Source organism: Benincasa hispida, chromosome 7, assembly GCF_027475165.1.
Source record: "Benincasa hispida cultivar pf3 chromosome 7, pf3_genome.v1.1, whole genome shotgun sequence".
NCBI lineage: Eukaryota > Viridiplantae > Streptophyta > Magnoliopsida > Cucurbitales > Cucurbitaceae > Benincasa > Benincasa hispida.
In genome coordinates, this window is record NC_143484.1 from 35,001 (window position 1) to 53,311 (window position 18,311).

At 34.1% G+C, this 18,311-nt stretch overlaps 1 protein-coding gene, 1 long non-coding RNA gene and 1 pseudogene across 11 annotated transcripts in view; all 3 read left to right on the forward strand.

The window, feature by feature from the left end:
• Positions 1-405: 405 nt before the first annotated feature.
• Positions 406-7,868, forward strand: LOC120069740 (uncharacterized). 10 transcript variants are annotated; one of them, XM_090315494.1, is made up of 8 exons: positions 441-832; positions 1,902-1,976; positions 4,185-4,367; positions 4,456-4,548; positions 5,424-5,670; positions 5,754-5,850; positions 6,487-6,552; positions 6,635-6,898. In XM_090315494.1, the coding sequence occupies exons 3-8, from the start codon at positions 4,193-4,195 to the stop codon at positions 6,830-6,832; spliced, it is 876 nt and encodes a 291-aa protein (XP_090171620.1). In that variant the 5' UTR covers positions 441-832; positions 1,902-1,976; positions 4,185-4,192; the 3' UTR covers positions 6,833-6,898. The 10 variants fall into 10 exon arrangements, with proteins under 10 accessions (XP_090171618.1, XP_090171620.1, XP_090171622.1 ...); XM_090315496.1 differs by having other exon boundaries at positions 4,190-4,367; XM_090315489.1 differs by lacking the exons at positions 441-832; positions 1,902-1,976 and adding exons at positions 2,003-3,278; positions 7,583-7,868 and having other exon boundaries at positions 4,190-4,367; positions 6,635-6,782.
• Positions 7,297-18,311, forward strand: part of LOC120069743 (uncharacterized) — a 52,177-nt gene continuing 41,162 nt past the window's right edge. Inside the window, exons 1-3 of the long non-coding RNA XR_016530643.1 lie at positions 7,297-7,388; positions 7,932-9,229; positions 12,895-12,953. This is a non-coding gene — a long non-coding RNA (uncharacterized LOC120069743). The remainder of the gene's footprint in view (positions 7,389-7,931; positions 9,230-12,894; positions 12,954-18,311) is intronic.
• On the forward strand, positions 9,339-11,928 carry LOC150034823 (receptor-like protein EIX2; annotated as a pseudogene).

The following is an 18,311-nucleotide window of genomic DNA, read 5'->3' on the forward strand; positions in this document are numbered from 1 at the left end:
GCTCACAAACTCTTTCTACTCGTCTTCAACCACAGAACACATCCAAAACAAAAAAAAAAAACAAAAAACAAAAAAACCATATTGAAAGAAAGATTTACCGATAAGATTCGATTGAAAGCTGGAAGTAGAATTGTTTGCAAGCCGGAAATAGTTTTTTTTTCGTTTATGAGTAATACAACCGTTAGCCTTGGAAAATTTGAATGAATAATAGTTTAGTTTTGGTGGGTTTTCTCAGTAAAAAGGTAAGAACACGAAGTAAGGGCAAATTATGTAATTTGGTAGGGCGATGACGTCAGTAGAGGGTAAATTGACATTATTTTTTAAAAAATGGTCATTTGACATTTCAACCCAATTTTTGGATCATCCGTACAAATTTCCCCATTTTAACGAAACGGCCTCTAAAGCGGGAAGTACAAAGAAAAAAAAGAAAGAAAAAAGAGCCGAGAAGATTGGAAGAGATAGTAGTGGGGTCGGTAGGGAAGGCATAATTCTGTGCGACAGAAAGAAGGAAGAGAGTGAAATCGAAACCAGGCAACGCAACCGCCTTTTCGCTTCTCCAATCTCCAACCTTGCAATTTTCCTTTTTATTTTTTTCAATTCTATTAAGGTTCCTTCTCTTCTTCTCATTTATTGACCACCCAGTCACGAAGAAGAAGATGATAGACTTCGCTCGCGTGCAGAAGGAGCTCCAAGAATGCACTAGACATCGAGGCTTCTGGTATTAGAGTCACCCCTAAAGCCGATAGTCTTTCCCATTTGCTCGGCATCATTCCTGGTCCTATCGCTACTCCTTAAGAGGGTGGAACCTTCCAAATTGATATCACATTGCCAGGTCCCTCCTATTACCCCTTTACTCTTCTTCTTTTTTTTTTCCGCTTATTCTTTGCTGTGCGCTTAAGCTAAATGGTCTCGATCAGATTGCTATTAGGGTTTCCATTTATTTATTAATTTTTTGTTTGTAGTGTAGCTAATGATAATAATCTGCTTTGTTTTCTTTATGATTGGGTACTTTTCCCTGAAAATTGTCATTGACAAGTTCATGATTCTGTAATTATAAATTATAATTTCAGTTGGATAAACATCTTTTGAATAGTTAAATAAAAGACTACGTAAAATAAATAGATTTTTGTACGAAACACCCATTCTCAAAGCCTTTGTGCGTTTTTTGACTTACAATTATTTTGTTACACTTCTTTGCTTGTTTAATTTTATTGATCCCGCTTATTTAACAATCCTGTTATGTATTTGAGGCATATATAAAATCATTCTCCCGTAAGAACTTTGTGGAAAGAACCATTCCTTGCTCTATTGAAATTTTATGGTAAAAGATTGTAAATTGTCCAAGTGTCTTCCGCGACTTCTAATCACGTTCCCTCGGTTTCTATAACATATCATTACTTGTTTGACTGGCTGCTTGCTATATTTCCATGAGTGGAGTCTTTGTCTCAATGTTTTCTAAAGCTTAAGGATAAGAATGCAATAGCACTCTAAGTGAGGTACGTTGTTTGTGAGGCACACAATAGAAAAATATTATATTACATATGAAAATGAAAATTGTAAGACATTAGAGCTTTTGAAAGTTTGTCTAAAGAAACGAGGGATTTTGGAGGATATTTCTTGCTTTGAAAATAAAAAATGCTGAGGCTTTATGATATGCGCTTCAGTGAAGACTAACATGGGAAATGGAGAGAACACTAGGAAAGGGTGAGCAAGGTGCGGATGGCTTTATCTCTTGCCTCGGCACATAACAATCAATGTGCATTTAGTGCATAATAAATTAGATCTTAGAGTTGTACGTATTTTTGTGCAGTCTACTCAAGTGTCTAATTATAACGTGACACATTTTTCTTTTTTCCTAAAAAAATACTTTTAGATATATTTTTTTCCTTTTGTGATTGTAGGGATGCATGAAGGCTACACCCAAATATTATCCCTAGTTCTTATCCCGCCGTTTCTTCCAATGCCTACATTCTCATGTAGGTGATTTAAATACATTTTTCTAATGATTTTTTAGGTTTAATCATATGATTATTTACCTTGAAAATACTCACCACTTCTTATTGCGGGAGTAAGGAATGTTATCTACCATGAGTTCTAGTTGTTTGGGAATAGGATGCAAAGTTGTATCATGTAATCTTGGATGAAAATATGAATGAGTTTGAGGTACTTCACTATTTCTGGCATAACTCACTATGTTAGTGGAATGGGAAGAAATCCAATTGTATTTAAGTTGCGAGGATTTCTGATTTTTAAATTACTCTTTGATTTTTGGTGTTTTTTGGTCTATTTGAACTCGTATGCTTTGAATTTATGTTTGGGTTGATCAACCATGCATATCTTCTTTGCCTTGCTAGAGATTAACTCATAATCCGTGACAATAAGGTATGTGTTTAATCAGTAAGTAGCACAAATTGAAAGCTTGCTTATGTGAATTAAGAGTCTAGCTTACTACTAAAGCATGATTGGTTTAAACCAAAGAGTGTATTATTGGTTATATAGATTTTATATAATTACAGATTTTGTATATATATAAACATCTAAAATAATTTTAATTACTAAATAAAATAAAAAATGCAAGACAAAAAAATGAAGAGGGCATCATAAAATTGATTAGAAATATATAAGGGTCTTTTGGTAATCATTCAAATTTTATTCTCATTACATAGAAACATAAACACTATCAATGAGTTTCTGATTGCGATTTAACACAATTTCATTACACGGTGGTAAACACAATGAAAGGTAATTTTATTATAATTGTAACCCATTTCATTTATAATGTAATCTAATTACGATTGCACCCTAAGTTACGAGTGGGTAGGTAAACAAGCTCTTAATTAGATTTGAGTTAAATTTGATAAACAATCAAGATAAAAGTATATAATTTAAATTTTGCATTAAAAAATTTAAAGACCCTAGAAAGATGTTTTTTCAAGGTCTTCAAGTTAGAGAGGGAAAATTGTTAGGTGGAGAAATTGAATGGAAACACAAGTAGAATTGAAAATGAAAATGACCTATTTGAAAAATTGGGTTAAAAATTGAGTGGACTGAAAATGACCTATATGACCTATTTGCCATGTCCCGCCATTGTCAATTTCATTCCATCTATTCAATTTTTGAAACGGTCTTCAAGACTTATTAAGGGTTGACTTAATTGGTAGAAAAACCTAACTGAAGTGTTAAAGTTGGTATCCTCTTGATCTATCTTTATGGATGAGTGGGGTTCTTCGAGATCATTTAGATGCAGATTTGAAGTTTGTTTCCAAATTTCAGAAGGTGTAAGTTCATGAAGCTATGACAATATATTTTGGGCTCGAGATTTTATCATCAATCCATGTTTTGAAGTCTCTTTCTTTATTGAGGAGGTAAAAATTAGTTCTCTTTTTCGTATATGGTCATAACGAAAAAGAGAACTAATTATTATTATTTGTAGTTAGGAACAATTGTTTTATAAGCACAATAGGTTAGTAGAGTTTTACATGTGGAGTCCGTTTGTTGTGTGTTAGCATGTTGGGTACTTTATTTGCATAATATTTATGATTTAAATGTTTGATGTTCTCGATGTTTGGGATGTTAAGCTTGTCGTAATGTTGTGGTGATCCTGTAATGACTAGCATATTGAGTTGTTGTTATGGGATCTTGTGATTATGAGTGTCTATTTGTTGAGAATGACTAAATAAGTATATGATTTACGTTAAGAGCTCATTGTTTTTGTTTTATATAGTTTTGACACCAGCATGGTTTAGAAACATGTTGGTAGGACTCATGTTTCTAAAAGTGGTGAAGGGGTGATATATCACTGTTGGGTAAAAGGTCAGAGGACCTCGAAAGGAAAGTTGGGTAAATAATATCAATGTGTCTCGTGTAAAATTGGTCAAAGAGTGATATTTCACTGTTGGATTTAGAGAAGTATTGAGACCCTAAATAGTTGGGTAAAAATGATCAAGGGTCTATGAGTCTAGGAAGACAAGTATATTTATCGATTCGGTAATTTACAATTTGAAAGTTGTGCTTTTAAAAAGATGGGGGAGTGAGATGAAAACTGTAAAATTGTTTGTGAAGAAAATGAATATTTGAAACTATTTACTTTATAAAATCAAGAGTAGTTTTAAGGGCACATACAAAATATGAATTGTTTAAGAACAATTTCTCACTTGCACCACCGTTGTTGGTGCCATTAATAGAGTAGAGAATGGATGCTCTGAGGGCTTCGTATGGAGGAAGCTCGTCGGATGAAGAAGCGGATACAGTTTCCCCTTCATCAGCATCAACTTCAGCATCAACACCACAACTCTCCGATGAGACCGTGAGCTTTTTACCTTTGCCTCCGCCGTCTCCCTCACTTCTTCATTTTCCAAATTCCACCTGTAGTGCCCTTCTTCCTCCTTACATTTGCAATTTTTATTTTTTATTTTGTAACTTTGCTCATCAACTCTTTCATTATTACTTGTTTAGCTATTTTGGATGATTTGCCAATCGATCAGGCGACTAGGGTTCGAAGCTTCCCTCACGTTCAAGGAAATTATGCCCTACACCTCTATATCCCAGGTATGTGAAGCTATGTAGTTAATAGTTCATCTAATTTGGTTCTTAAACCTACATTTTCTATTTCCATTTTGATCCGCCCAATGGGGCTTTTTTGTCTTGTTACCCTATATCTGCGTATTGTTAGTTGGAACAACTAGAATTCTATTTCTAGGGAGCTCTTCTTTGGTTGATCACTGATTCATTATTAACAAGTGGGTTGTTAGAGTCTAGATTGGAATCAATGTCTAACAATTAATCGTAAACCTTATTTTTTTGGCTACTCTTACAACATTTCTTTTTGAAATATATGTTGATTTCATTTTGGTTTATGCCTCTCAACCCCTTAGCCTGCTACATTGCCTCTTAAACATGATTAGTAATACTTATCACTTGCATGCATTTCAACACATCTATAATTTTGCCTTTTATTGTAACTTATGGAATTCTAGACTATCATGATGGAACAAACGAAGAAAATCAATAATATATACGATAATGTTTCAACAATTGATGGCTACTTCTATACTTTTGGGTTTTTACTCTTGAATTAAAACTTTTTCTAAGCTTCTTTCATCATAAAAGCACTTCACAAAATTCCATTATCAATGTATTTGCAATCTTCTAAATGTACGTACTTGATGAGGAAAAGCATTAAAGTAGATATGAGGTATTTAAAAGAAATATACACGTCTTTTTGGTATAAGTTTGTAGATTTCTGTTTAGTTTATTGATTTATAATCAAAACATTAAAAGAGATTCTGAACATCTACAGGTTAAACATTCTTAAATACATGAATCTAAATAATTGTGTGATTTTTCATTTGTCCTATGCAATATGACTTTTCACATAGATGGCCACGCCCAACTAATAAATATTTGATTTTTCACGTTCCCAGTGTATGTACCAACTAATGGAAGGAAGGAGGTGGCCTTGTTTTTGAAGAAAGTTTCCTCACTTGTGCCTGCTCTCCATCTTGTCGATATTGACGTTCCTTTGGATGTTTTATGTAAAGATGACCACAAACTTGAGCAAGCATTGGCTAGAGAATTTCACATAAGTTTGTCAAGAACAGTACCAATCCGAGTACACCAGATTGACTCAATAGTGACCATGCTTCGCCAGAAGCTTCAGTCTCAAAGGCGGTAAGTTTAAGCTCTCCATTGATTTCGATTAGTAATCTCCAACTTGGTTTTGTATTTAACCTGTGTTTTTTTTTTTTTAACAGTTATTGGATTGATTTTAGTAAGTGGGAGACTTTTGTTAATGATGAACTCTCTCGAACCTTTCTGTCAATGGAAATTATTACTGGAGGGCTAATAGAGGTACGTCACATTTGAGGGATTTCCGTTTCCGTTATCTTTTCATTTTTGGTGTAAATGTACTTTTCTTCATTCTCAATTTCTGGCTAATAATATGTGAGCTTCCACTTCTGTTAAAAGTTTTTTAGTTAGATTGTAATGAACTCTTTACCTCACTTGTGAGTTTGATTTTATGCATCTGATGCATGGATCAAAAGTTTTGAATTAGAGTATTAGACAATAATTTTTATGTAGAATCTTGTAGGATGAGGCAACTTTCTATAGAATTTGTTGCAGTTTGTCGAAATTTGATTACAAATGCATACACATATATGCATGCATGTGCATAGTTGTGTTTTGCATTCATGTTGTCCAAATATGAAATATTGGAAAATTAGGATTAAGTTGCCAACACATCATGCGAGTGCGACAATAATTTGTTGTACACATTTAGTATTGTTATTCTCTCTAACACCCTCTCATGTGATGTTTTGAAATCACAAGTTTATAATTTTAACTCAAGAACAAACGTGTTGGTTAGGCCATCTTTGTTTGAGATCTTTTGACATAGGTTATGGCGATTTTATGAGTTTTACATGGTTGAGGTTGACATTATCACATGGATTAAAGCGTGGTCCCTTTGTTTTCAATTGGCTGCAGATCAGAAAACAAATCCAAATTGTTAATGAGGTTTATAAGCTCCACAATCTTCCTGAATTTTACAAGGTTGGTTGCATTAATTATTTTTTCCCCCTTTCCATCTCTATTCAATTAATGAAGAAGATGACCTCCTAACTCTATTTTGTAGGAAGCAAGACCACATATATCTCTTGCCTGGGCAATAGGAGACCTCAGTAAATTATTAAGCCAAGCCGTTCATAATGAAATGAAAAGTTCCGCAGTTATGCAAACATTGAAGAGATGTATTTTCACCACCAAATTCAAGGGCATTGAATGTAAGATTGGTAAAAAAATATATAAAATATGTAAATTTCCTGATGAATAAAAAGAACATCGTGAATTTGTATGTGTCCTATTGATTCCTTATGTGTCAATGGATTGTTTTTTATTATTTTGGCTTTACTAACAAAATCCCTTACTTTAAGTTTTATAGATATTGCCCTTTTTATTACCTTTATTTAATGGTCTTTATTTGTGAAGGTTCATTTCTAAGATTCTTAGGTTGTACTTTGTTGATAGATTAAATTTGATAGGAATCTATAGAAAATGGATTGTTTATACTTGTAAGGGGTATCTCAGTCCATTATAGTGAAAAAACTAGAGAAATTGTGCTTCTTACCAATTTCATTAAATGGAGGTTGCAAAATAGAATAGCGACATAGACAATGTAATGATAGAGAGAGGCCATCGTCCTCTTGTCTATGCATTAGGCAATATCATCTTTCTTTATCGGTTCTTTCTTTTGTGCCAAGCTTGAGTTAATACTAATAAAATGATATGCTCTCTTGAAAGAAAATGATCAAATGACAAAGAGCTTTGGAATCATGTTGGGAAATGGAGAGAACACTAGGAAAGGGTGAGCAACTACTTTTGTAAGCAAGGTGCGGATGACTTTATCTCTTGCCTTGGCACATAACAATCAATGTGCATTTGGTGCACAATAAATTAGTTCTTAGAGTTGTACGCATTTTTGTGTAGTCTACTCAAGTGTCTAATCATAACGTGACACATTTTTCTTTTTCTTTTTTTTTTTTTAAAATACTTTTAGATATATTTTTTCCTTTTGTGATTGTAGGGATGCATGAAGGCTACACCTAAATATTATCCCTAGTTCTTATCCCGCCGTTTCTTCCAATGCCTACATTCTCATGTAGGTGATTTAAATACATTTTTCTAATGATTTTTTAGGTTTAATCATATGATTATTTACCTTGAAAATGCTCACCACTTCTTATGTACGGGAGTAAGGAATGTTATCTACCATGAGTTCTAGTTGTTTGGGAATAGAATGCAAAGTTTTATCATGTAATCTTGGATAACAATATGAATGAGTTTGAGGTACTTCGCTATTTTTGGCATAACTCACTATACGCTTGAGCTTTCTTCTGACACTATCCACCTAATATGATCATTTCATCTTTTAGGTCAAGGGAGTTCCAATTTTCTTTCCCTATTTCTATTGTAATTGGTTTGTTTTTGCAACTTCGAGACTAATTTTGGCCATCTTGATACTTGATGATGATCATTAGTGACTGAGGTAAGTACTCCAACTTAGTGGAATGGGAAGAAATCCAATTGTATTTAAGTTGCGAGGATTTCTGATTTTTAAATTACTCTTTGATTTTTGGTGTTTTTTGGTCTATTTGAACTCGTATGCTTTGAATTTATGTTTGGGTTGATCAACCATGCATATCTTCTTTGCTTTGCTAGAGATTAACTCATAATCCGTGACAATAAGGTATGTGTTTAATCAGTAAGTAGCACAAATTGAAAGCTTGCTTATGTGAATTAAGAGTCTAGCTTACTACTAAAGCATGATTGGTTTAAACCAAAGAGTGTATTATTGGTTATATAGATTTTATATAATTACAGATTTTGTATATATATAAACATCTAAAATAATTTTAATTACTAAATAAAATAAAAAATGCAAGACAAAAAAATGAAGAGGGCATCATAAAATTGATTAGAAATATATAAGGGTCTTTTGGTAATCATTCAAATTTTATTCTCATTACATAGAAACATAAACACTATCAATGAGTTTCTGATTGCGATTTAACACAATTTCATTACACGGTGGTAAACACAATGAAAGGTAATTTTATTATAATTGTAACCCATTTCATTTATAATGTAATCTAATTACGATTGCACCCTAAGTTACGAGTGGGTAGGTAAACAAGCTCTTAATTAGATTTGAGTTAAATTTGATAAACAATCAAGATAAAAGTATATAATTTAAATTTTGCATTAAAAAATTTAAAGACCCTAGAAAGATGTTTTTTTCAAGGTCTTCAAGTTAGAGAGGGAAAATTGTTAGGTGGAGAAATTGAATGGAAACACAAGTAGAATTGAAAATGAAAATGACCTATTTGAAAAATTGGGTTAAAAATTGAGTGGACTGAAAATGACCTATATGACCTATTTGCCATGTCCCGCCATTGTCAATTTCATTCCATCTATTCAATTTTTGAAACGGTCTTCAAGACTTATTAAGGGTTGACTTAATTGGTAGAAAAACCTAACTGAAGTGTTAAAGTTGGTATCCTCTTGATCTATCTTTATGGATGAGTGGGGTTCTTCGAGATCATTTAGATGCAGATTTGAAGTTTGTTTCCAAATTTCAGAAGGTGTAAGTTCATGAAGCTATGACAATATATTTTGGGCTCGAGATTTTATCATCAATCCATGTTTTGAAGTCTCTTTCTTTATTGAGGAGGTAAAAATTAGTTCTCTTTTTCGTATATGGTCATAACATTTTGACACATTATGTTGTGCATAAAGCATCAGATGATCAAGAGTCATCAATTGTATTGTGTCTATTATTTATGACGTTTCTACTCCAATTTTCTTTCTCCATAACTTGCATCCAAAAGGAGCATGAAGCTCTTCTACAATTCAAGGAAAGTTTTGATGATCCTTATCATCGATTAGCTTCATGGAACGAAATTGATTGTTGTTATTGGAATGGAGTGGGCTGCAATCAAACTACTGGACATGTTTCTAAGATTGATCTTCGAAGTGATTATTAGGTCAACTTTTACTCATCACCTTCGTATAGCAATTCCATTGACTCTAGTTTGTTTGAGTTTAAATGCTTAAATTACCTGGATTTAATTGGGAAAACTTCAACTATAATCAAACTCCAAGCTTTTTTGGTTCAATGGTTGAATTAATATATCTTAATATTTCTAGAACATCAATTTCTAGGAGAGTTCCTCCTTATTTAGGAAATCTTACTAAATTGGATATTCTTGATTATTATTTAATTAGCCAACAACCAATGATGATGTTGAATGGATATCTCATCTTTCATCCTTACAGTTCCTTGGCTTGACTGGGATGGACTTCTTGAAATCTTTGAATTTGATGAAAGTTCTAAGTTCTCTTCCTTTGTTGGTATCCTTGAGATTGAGCGAATGTAATCTTCAAAACATCCATTTCTCTATGAGTTATTCCTTAAATTATTCTTTATTTCTTAGTAAAATTCAACTTGTAGACTTGTCTTCCGATGACTTTAATGGTCAAAATCCTAAGGCTTTTCAGAATATGACTTCCTCGAAAGACCTAGACCTTCCAAATAAACAATTGTCTACTATTTTTGAAGGTGAAATTTCTTTCTTTATTGGAAACAATTGTGATCTAAAAGCACCTGATTTATCGTGGAACTCTAATCTTGGTGGAGATGTGTTTGGAAATAGTTATGAGAATGAATTTATGGGTTGCAATTTTGAATATGAACTTCAAGTACTTAACGTAGGATATACATCTTTGAGAATCAGAATTCCAGATTGGTTAAGAAAATTCAAAAACTTGAAGTCAATTAATCTTGGAACCAGTCACATTCACTTGAAAATTTGTTAAACCTTGAATATTTAGATGTTTCAAACAAAGCTTTAATTGGAGCAATTTCAACCTCATTTAGAAGATTAATGAATTTGGAGGTATTAGACATATCAAGAAACTCGCTCAAAGGCATTCTTACAAAAGCTCATTTTGCGAATCTCTCTCAGTTGCATACTTTAAACTTAGTCTACAATGAACTTCTATCCTTAGATATGAAATCTAATTGGAATCCTCCTTTTCAATTAAAGTACCTTCATGCAACTTCATGTACTGTTGTTCATGGAAGTGAGTTTCCTCAGTGGCTTCAGACGCAAAAAAACACTGCTTCAATTGTCGTTATCCAACACAAGTCTCTCAATTAGTTCTTTACCAACATGGTTCACACCACAAAATATCACCACTTTGGATCTTTCCCACAACCAAATAGTGGGATCACTTTTTACCAACATTGTCGATCAAATGCCCAATTTAGAACAGTTGCTTGTCAATGATAACCTTATCAATTATTCTTTACTATCTTCACTCTGTAAATTGAAGAATTTGTACATTTTTTTGAATATTTCAAACAATAAGCTATCTGGAATGGTTCGAGGTTGTTTATTGACTCTAAACTTGAATCTTTTGGATTTATCGTCGAAGAATATGCTAACTTTTCAAGGACCTTTCCATATTCAAATAGAAATCTTTCTAATATTATATTCTTGAGAAATAATAATTTTGAAGGATTCATGCCAATTGTATTGAAGAATTTCTAAGTTTTAAAAATTTTAGATCCGGAAGGAAACAAGTTCTTTGAAAATATCCCCACATGGGCAGGTGATAATTTTCTAAATTTACAATATCTAATACTAAGAAGTAATTTGTTCAATGGTACCATCCCTTCTAGTCTATGTCAGCTCATTAAGTTGCAAATTTTGGATCTTGGACATAACCAATTGGAGGGAAGTATCCCACCAAATCTCAACCATTTCAACATAATGAGGACAGGAAATAACATAGATAGATTCAGTCGCATTTGTTGGCATAGGTTATGCTTGGTTACTGAAAAAAATGTCAGGACAATCTATCAAATCAAGTTATTTCAATTACTCCAGGACACAACTAAATTTAACGGTGACTATAGACCTATCCAATAACTATTTGGTGGACTTCATTCCAAGTGAGATAACAAAACTTACAGGGTTGTTTGGACTGAATTTGTCTCACAATAATCTAATGAGGCCAATTCCTACTAAAATAGGGGAAATGAAGTCATTAGAATCACTCGACCTATCTTTTAATCAACTTTTTGAACCAATTCCTCGAAACTTATCGAAATTAAATTCATTAGGCACGTTGAAATTATCCCACAACAATTTCTCTGGCGACATTTCTTTAGAAGGTCATCTATCTACATTTAATGAGGTTTCAAGTTTTGATGACAATTCATATATTTGCGGGAATCCGCTTGCAATGAAATGTGTATTTGAGAATTCATATGGGCCATCATTCAAAAGCATTGACAATCAAAGCTTACAGTATGATAATTCTTGGATTTATAGTTGGATTTTTAGGCCGTTGTTGAAACTTTAATATTGAAGAAGAGTTGGAGATATACTTATTTCAAGTTTGTGGATGAGGCTAATTACAAGGTTCAAGTAGCAATTCGGAGGAGCATAAAAATACTTAAAAGGAATCTGCACTCGCAAATGAGTTAGGTAATAACATTTTGATTGCTTTTTCTTTCTTTCTTTCTTTTTTTTTTTTTTTTCATAATTTTTTTATCTAGTCTATGACTTAATAAATTATATAATTTCTTAGATTTTTTGGTCGATGGGTCTTTTGAACAAAAATGAGGTGAATAAAAAGTTGTGAAAGGTCAATGGCTATTATGGAACTAATTAGAATAAAATGGCAATTGGCTTAAAATTATCTACGAAAAATTAGGTGAAGGTGCCATTACTCCAAAATCACATATAGGAATTAATGTTTGTTTATCTAAATTTTTTTATTATTTTTATTTTTGAGTTCAATTTTTGCATACTAATGTCAATTTATATTGGCTTGATTAGTTTTTCTTATATATTAAATCACCCTTAAATACAAGTAAAAATCTAATATTCAATGGTAAAAAATGTAACTAAGACAAAATTTTCATTTTTGCTCTAAAAATGCATTTGATGTTGGATCGTATCATCACGCAACGAAAGCAATGAGGATCGATAAGCACTCTAATTCGGTAATTTTGGCATAAACGAAAGCATACTTTAGCAGAAATAAATGGGTTTCAAGTCATACATTTGTAGAACTTCTTGAAAGCTTGATTTCAGCTACAAATCTCTCTGAATCTTGTTGTAGACCACCCCAAGATCTTCCTTACTATCCTCTTGGTGCTCTAGATTGAGTTGTGGGACTTAAAATAAGCTTGAATTAAGTAAATTTGGGAAGTACACACAACAGCAACCCAATGGAAGAACACCTTCTTCACACGAATTTTCAGCTAAAATTGTATTAGATGCATTGCCTCAAATTCACTCAAATCTCTTCAATATATTGCAGACCATCATGTAATGAGAATGAGATGCAGCTCATGCTTGGAGTAATTGAAGCCTTAGGAGGTAGGTTAAGTGTGAGCAACTTGAAGATGATAATGGAAAATCCCAATTTTCCATTTTGTGTTTTTTTCTTCTTTTTCAACTTTTCAAAATTTTGATTTTATAAAATTGAAAATATTATTAATTTTACAAAATTAATTTCATAAATTAATTTTCTTAATAAAATTAATAACAAATTATAAATAATTTAAATAATTCTAATTAATTTAATATCAAATATTAAATTAATTTTACACAATTTCACCTTCATACATTTAAATCATATTTAAATATTAATTCTTCAATTCCGTTTAATTCTAATTTGAACATTTCAAATTAACTTATCATGCTACTCTAAACCTAATCCATTTATGAGCTAGTAGGGGGACCTCGCGGACCTACAGATCATGGTCTCCAACAATCCGAGATTAATCAGCTAAACTCATTAGACCAAATTAACCCACATTCATTAACTAGTGGATCACTCCACTAAAGCCCATAGTTGAACTTCCCTCACTGTAGGTATATTATGTCTACTCGATATAACCATGATTAGTAAGTTAACCCTTCACAGGTTGTTCGTAATAACGACTGGGTCAATTCTTTGTTTTACCCCCGAAATTACCTCTCGTTCCTTAAGTTCCACTGATCCTCTAAAAAAAAATTGATTTTTAATCCAATCGAAAAATCGAGTCCCTCTCGGGCTAATGAGAGGGTGAGACCTCTTGTTCAAGACCCAGAATATAAAACCTGAACCCTAATTACTTTAAGTAAGAGTAAGTAATGTGATGTCTTCTAATGAGTTAAATGAAGCCATGTTTGGGGAGGGATAAAAGATAGAAGCAAGAAGAAATAAGCTCTTGTGTAGCTAAGTGTAAATCCCGAATTCTAAGTTTTCTAAACAAGCAGTTTAGCCAAAGAAATGATATATTAAATATCTAATAACTGAAAGTCCATGTTGTTTATAGGAGTTGTTGAAAAGGAAAAGAAAAACATATTAAATAAGGAAACTCACTTATTGGTTTGGCACGTGGCAGTTAATCCTTGAATTCGGGAGGTGGCAGGAAGATTAAAAGGAAGAGAAACTTCGAAAGCTTGGTTTATACAAGTAAATTTAGTGAAATCGGTGCCATTTGAAATCTTGAAGAATCTAGTTTTCGAGGTTGTCTTACCAGAGAAAGATTGCAGAAGAAGAAGAACAAAAAGTGAGGAATTTGCAGAAGAGGCAGAATCGCGGATTTATCAGGACCCGAGGTAAATATTGGAAGCTCCAGGCCAAACTATAAGGAAACTTTGGCTGAAATTTTAAGAAAAGAAAGTTAACTCAGTTTTAAACATGTTTGTAGAAGGAATTTTCTACAAAAGAGGGTTGGATTTTGAGTTATGAATTTTTGAAGTTGTAACAGAGAAGCTGTGCATAAGCAGATAGCTGCTTGGGAAGCAAACAGCTCATATGGAGAATGAAGATCTTGCTAATGAAGGAAATCTCGCTAATTTTGTGATGAGGATCTCGCTCTAGAAGGAAATCTCACTAGAAATTGGGCTGAATCTCACTGGAAAGGTGAGTATCGCTAGGATTAAAGGATCTCGCTCATGAGGAGGATCTCACTCATAAGGATTGTTCGTTGCTATTGTGATTCGCTCTAGGATTGTTTTGTATAAAATAAATTAGAAGAATAAGTTCTAAGTATAAGTGATGCGTTTATGCTTTGATGCGTTTAAGTAATTGTAACGCATTGGGGCATCAGATATATGCAACAGAATGCACACAACTCCTTTTAATGACGTTCAAGTTTTCCTAAACCAGACCTAAGTATAAATCTAATTTAGGTTCCTGGTAAGTCCAGGATCGAACTCAGGGATTCATTTAACCAAACGCAGACCTTGCGTTGTATCTACTGTAGGGGTTTTCCTAAATAAATGTGAGAAATGTGTTATTTACACTAAATTGCTGTGCCTATGCAAGAGATGCAAAAGAGTTGAGTAGTTAGTGATGGATCATGTGAGAATGGAGTTTAATGTAAGTGGACGCGTCGGTCTAAGATGAATGTACACAAACCAGGATATGATGTGGATGAGATGGAGTGATTTGCTTATCTTTTGTTCATGCGTTAGACTTCATTCAACATTTCTCAATGCGAATAACATACAAAACCTATTTCTAGGATGCATGCATCTAACACAGAATGCAATAGACACCAGTAAGTCTATCTCTAGCTATACTAGGCATCTTACTTGATGCAGCTTAGTTATTCTTTCGAACAATCTAAGTTAAAGATGCTTTTTATCAATTTGTCAAGTTGGCTTGAGCGTTGGAATGAAGTTTGGCATAAAGTATTAATGCGTTCAACATAAAAAATAAATAAACAATGGCAAGTATGATGGATCAAATATATGAATTTTATAAAGAAACAGAGAGTCTTTACAAAAGCAATATTTAATCAAATGAAATGAAAGCGATAAATGAGATGAAGGAAACTGAGTCAAGCCAAAGAATGCAATCTTTTGTATTTATTTGGCTCAATCTCGTTGTGTACAATCACTTGTATAGGAATTGGATGAAGTGTCTTTCTCAAGAGTGGCTTCCTCTGCTCCCTGACCGGCGGTGGTGGTGGTTCTCAACCCTTCTGATCGTCTGGCACCACATCACAGCTTCTAAGAACTAAAATTATGACTACAATATACAGAGAGTAAGGATCTTGATAATTTCTGAACTTCTTGACTATGGAGGGACTTCATCCATTTATATGCATTGGTCACGTCCACTTGGTGAATGGGCAGCATTAAAGTCCATGCCCTGGTCATCATTAAAGTCCATGCCCTGATTAGCCGCCTAACTCTTGGATGCTTTTCAAACGCCACGTGCTGCGTGGAAGTTTTTCAGACGCCGCCTGCTACAGGTGCTCATACTTGCAAGTGGTGATGTGACACAATCAGCCTGGAGCAATGAATCTTCTTTGCGTTGAACTCCCTCCGATGCATGGCCTACGCATTAGAGCTTTTCCTGCGACACTTGTCTAATGCGTTAGCGTTAATCCTTACATTGAAATCCTGCAATACAATGTGTTAGTGCCACGATATTTAGTAATAAAACTTCTTTTGCATGAGTTTGCTAATATTTGAATAAATCAATGTGTTTCTTCTAAAAATGAGGAGAATCTATCATTAAAAACCTTAGTTGTTCCAACTTAAGAACAAAAATAACTTGTATTTCTACAAGTTATCACCACCCCTAAATTTGATCAATGCTTTTCCTCAAGCATTCCAAAATAATTCTTTGTTATCTCCTTTTTCTTAAGTGTGCAGAGTTCCCTCTCTTCATATTCAGTCATAAGCTTGAGATAAGAGTTTGGAAAATATAACTCAGATTGACTCTTTTCTAAAAGGACTAATGTTTAGTTTCAGGTGCAGCAGGCCTTTTATCACAACTCCTTTCATTTCTCAAAACATTCCCGTTTTTTCTAAACCAGCAATGCATTAGATGCTCTTTTTTTTTTTTAAAAAAAATAAATTCCAGATAAAAAGAAAAAATTATGAACTCACTTACCCATGCGTTGTTCCAGGTATCCCACTTTCGTTTTGGCTTGCCCCTACGGGTGCCATGCGAGCATCCAACTACGGGTGAGAACCCTTCACAACTAAACTCATATCTAATATTCATGCGTTTTAAGATATAATTTCTTCAGACTAGATAGAGAAGTTATATGGGACGCGTTGGTCTAGGAGACTTAACTTCATTTTGGCTTGCCCCCACGAGTGTCATGCGAGCATCCAACTACGGCTAAGTGCCTGTTCCAACTAAACTCATGCCATTTTAAGGTTTTTCTTTTGAAGTAATGACAGAGGAGTTGCATTTAACATTTTTCTTATTTTGTTCCCTTTTCTTTGTGATGTACCCGTTTGATGCGTCTTAACTCGAATTTCTCTCATCCCCAAATTTGGAGATGAGCTATATCCTCATTGCTAAAAGAGAAACAAAATTTCAAAAAGGGTTTGAGAGTCTGAAAGGAGTTTAAGACTTAAAGCTTGAACGCGTTAGAAGGTAAACATAACCTTTTTAAAGAAGTTCAGGCCTTGTTGATTTTCCTAACGCCTACTCTATACTTATAGATTTCATATAGTTGATATCATTGAGGTCAGGCAAAGCACGACTTAGAAAATATCTAAAGAACAAAAATTAAGTATGCCAAGGTCAAACGCAAGGAACAAAATGATAGGAATTTCTCATTCATTTTCATAAACTCACATGAAGTAAACAAACAAGTCAAGCAGATACAAAAGAACAATTAAATCAAAATACAAAAATAACCGAACACCCCAAAACTCTATTGTGCTAGTGCGTCACCTCTACATTCTTCCTCAGGGTCTTCATCCATAAAACGCAGGGGGTTTCTAAGATGCGCAGGCAGTGGAGGCAGAGCAAACATTCCAACCAAGACCTGATTGATGTATTGCGTTGTGTAAACAAATTGGTCTTGCATCTGTCTTGTTTGCTGCCTTAGATAATCCCTTAGAACCCGATTCTATTGCTGAAGACCTTCGATAGACGCGGCCAGTGGTCTAAGCTGATCACTAATAAAAGTTTTTAACTCTTCTAAGTCTGCGCTGCGTTGAGGTGGTGTTGGTTCTTCATTTCTTCCAACTGGGTCTTTAAAATTTGCTGCGTTGCTTGACCCTAGTCCAGTTGGTTCAAAAATTATTGGAGGAGGCACAAATTTGGGAATTGGACTTGGTGGGGGCGAAGGAAGGGAATAAGGGATGTCCTAATCTATATAAGTTGGTTCTTGATGCGTTTGATCAGGATTCCCTTCTGGCAAGGCCAATGGTGAGTCATGGAAAGTAAGATTGAGGGTTGGTTGCGCTTCTTCAGCCAGAAGTTCAAGCTCAGCTTCATGTTCTTCGTGTTCTGAAGCTTCATCGCTGTGTTCAACAATCTGGACGCGTCTTCTTTTGGGGGCGCGTTTGGATGATCGAGGCTTGGTTGCCACTTCCTTGGTAGGTAAGGCAGGTTGATACGGTGCACCGCGAAGTAGACGCCTCGCTAACTTTATGTCTATCAAACCATCGATATATTCATGATCATCCCCCAGAGGAATGCCCCTGCGTTCGCATAGTGCACAGATCAGCCATGGAAAGTAGAGTTACCCTCGTGGCTTAGTCTTGATGGCCTTGATCTGATCCCTTATAAATCTTCCAACGTCCAAAGGATGCACTGCATGACGCAATAGGTAGCCAGGACGCGTTCCTTTGATAATGTCTCATCATGCATTGTAGGCATGATGCTCCGTTTGATCAAGTAATACCATAAATTCGCGTCTGGACTTAAATTCCTGAAAGCTAACATTTTTGCCCCGTTTCTCGATGTTTGCCATTTGCTTCCAG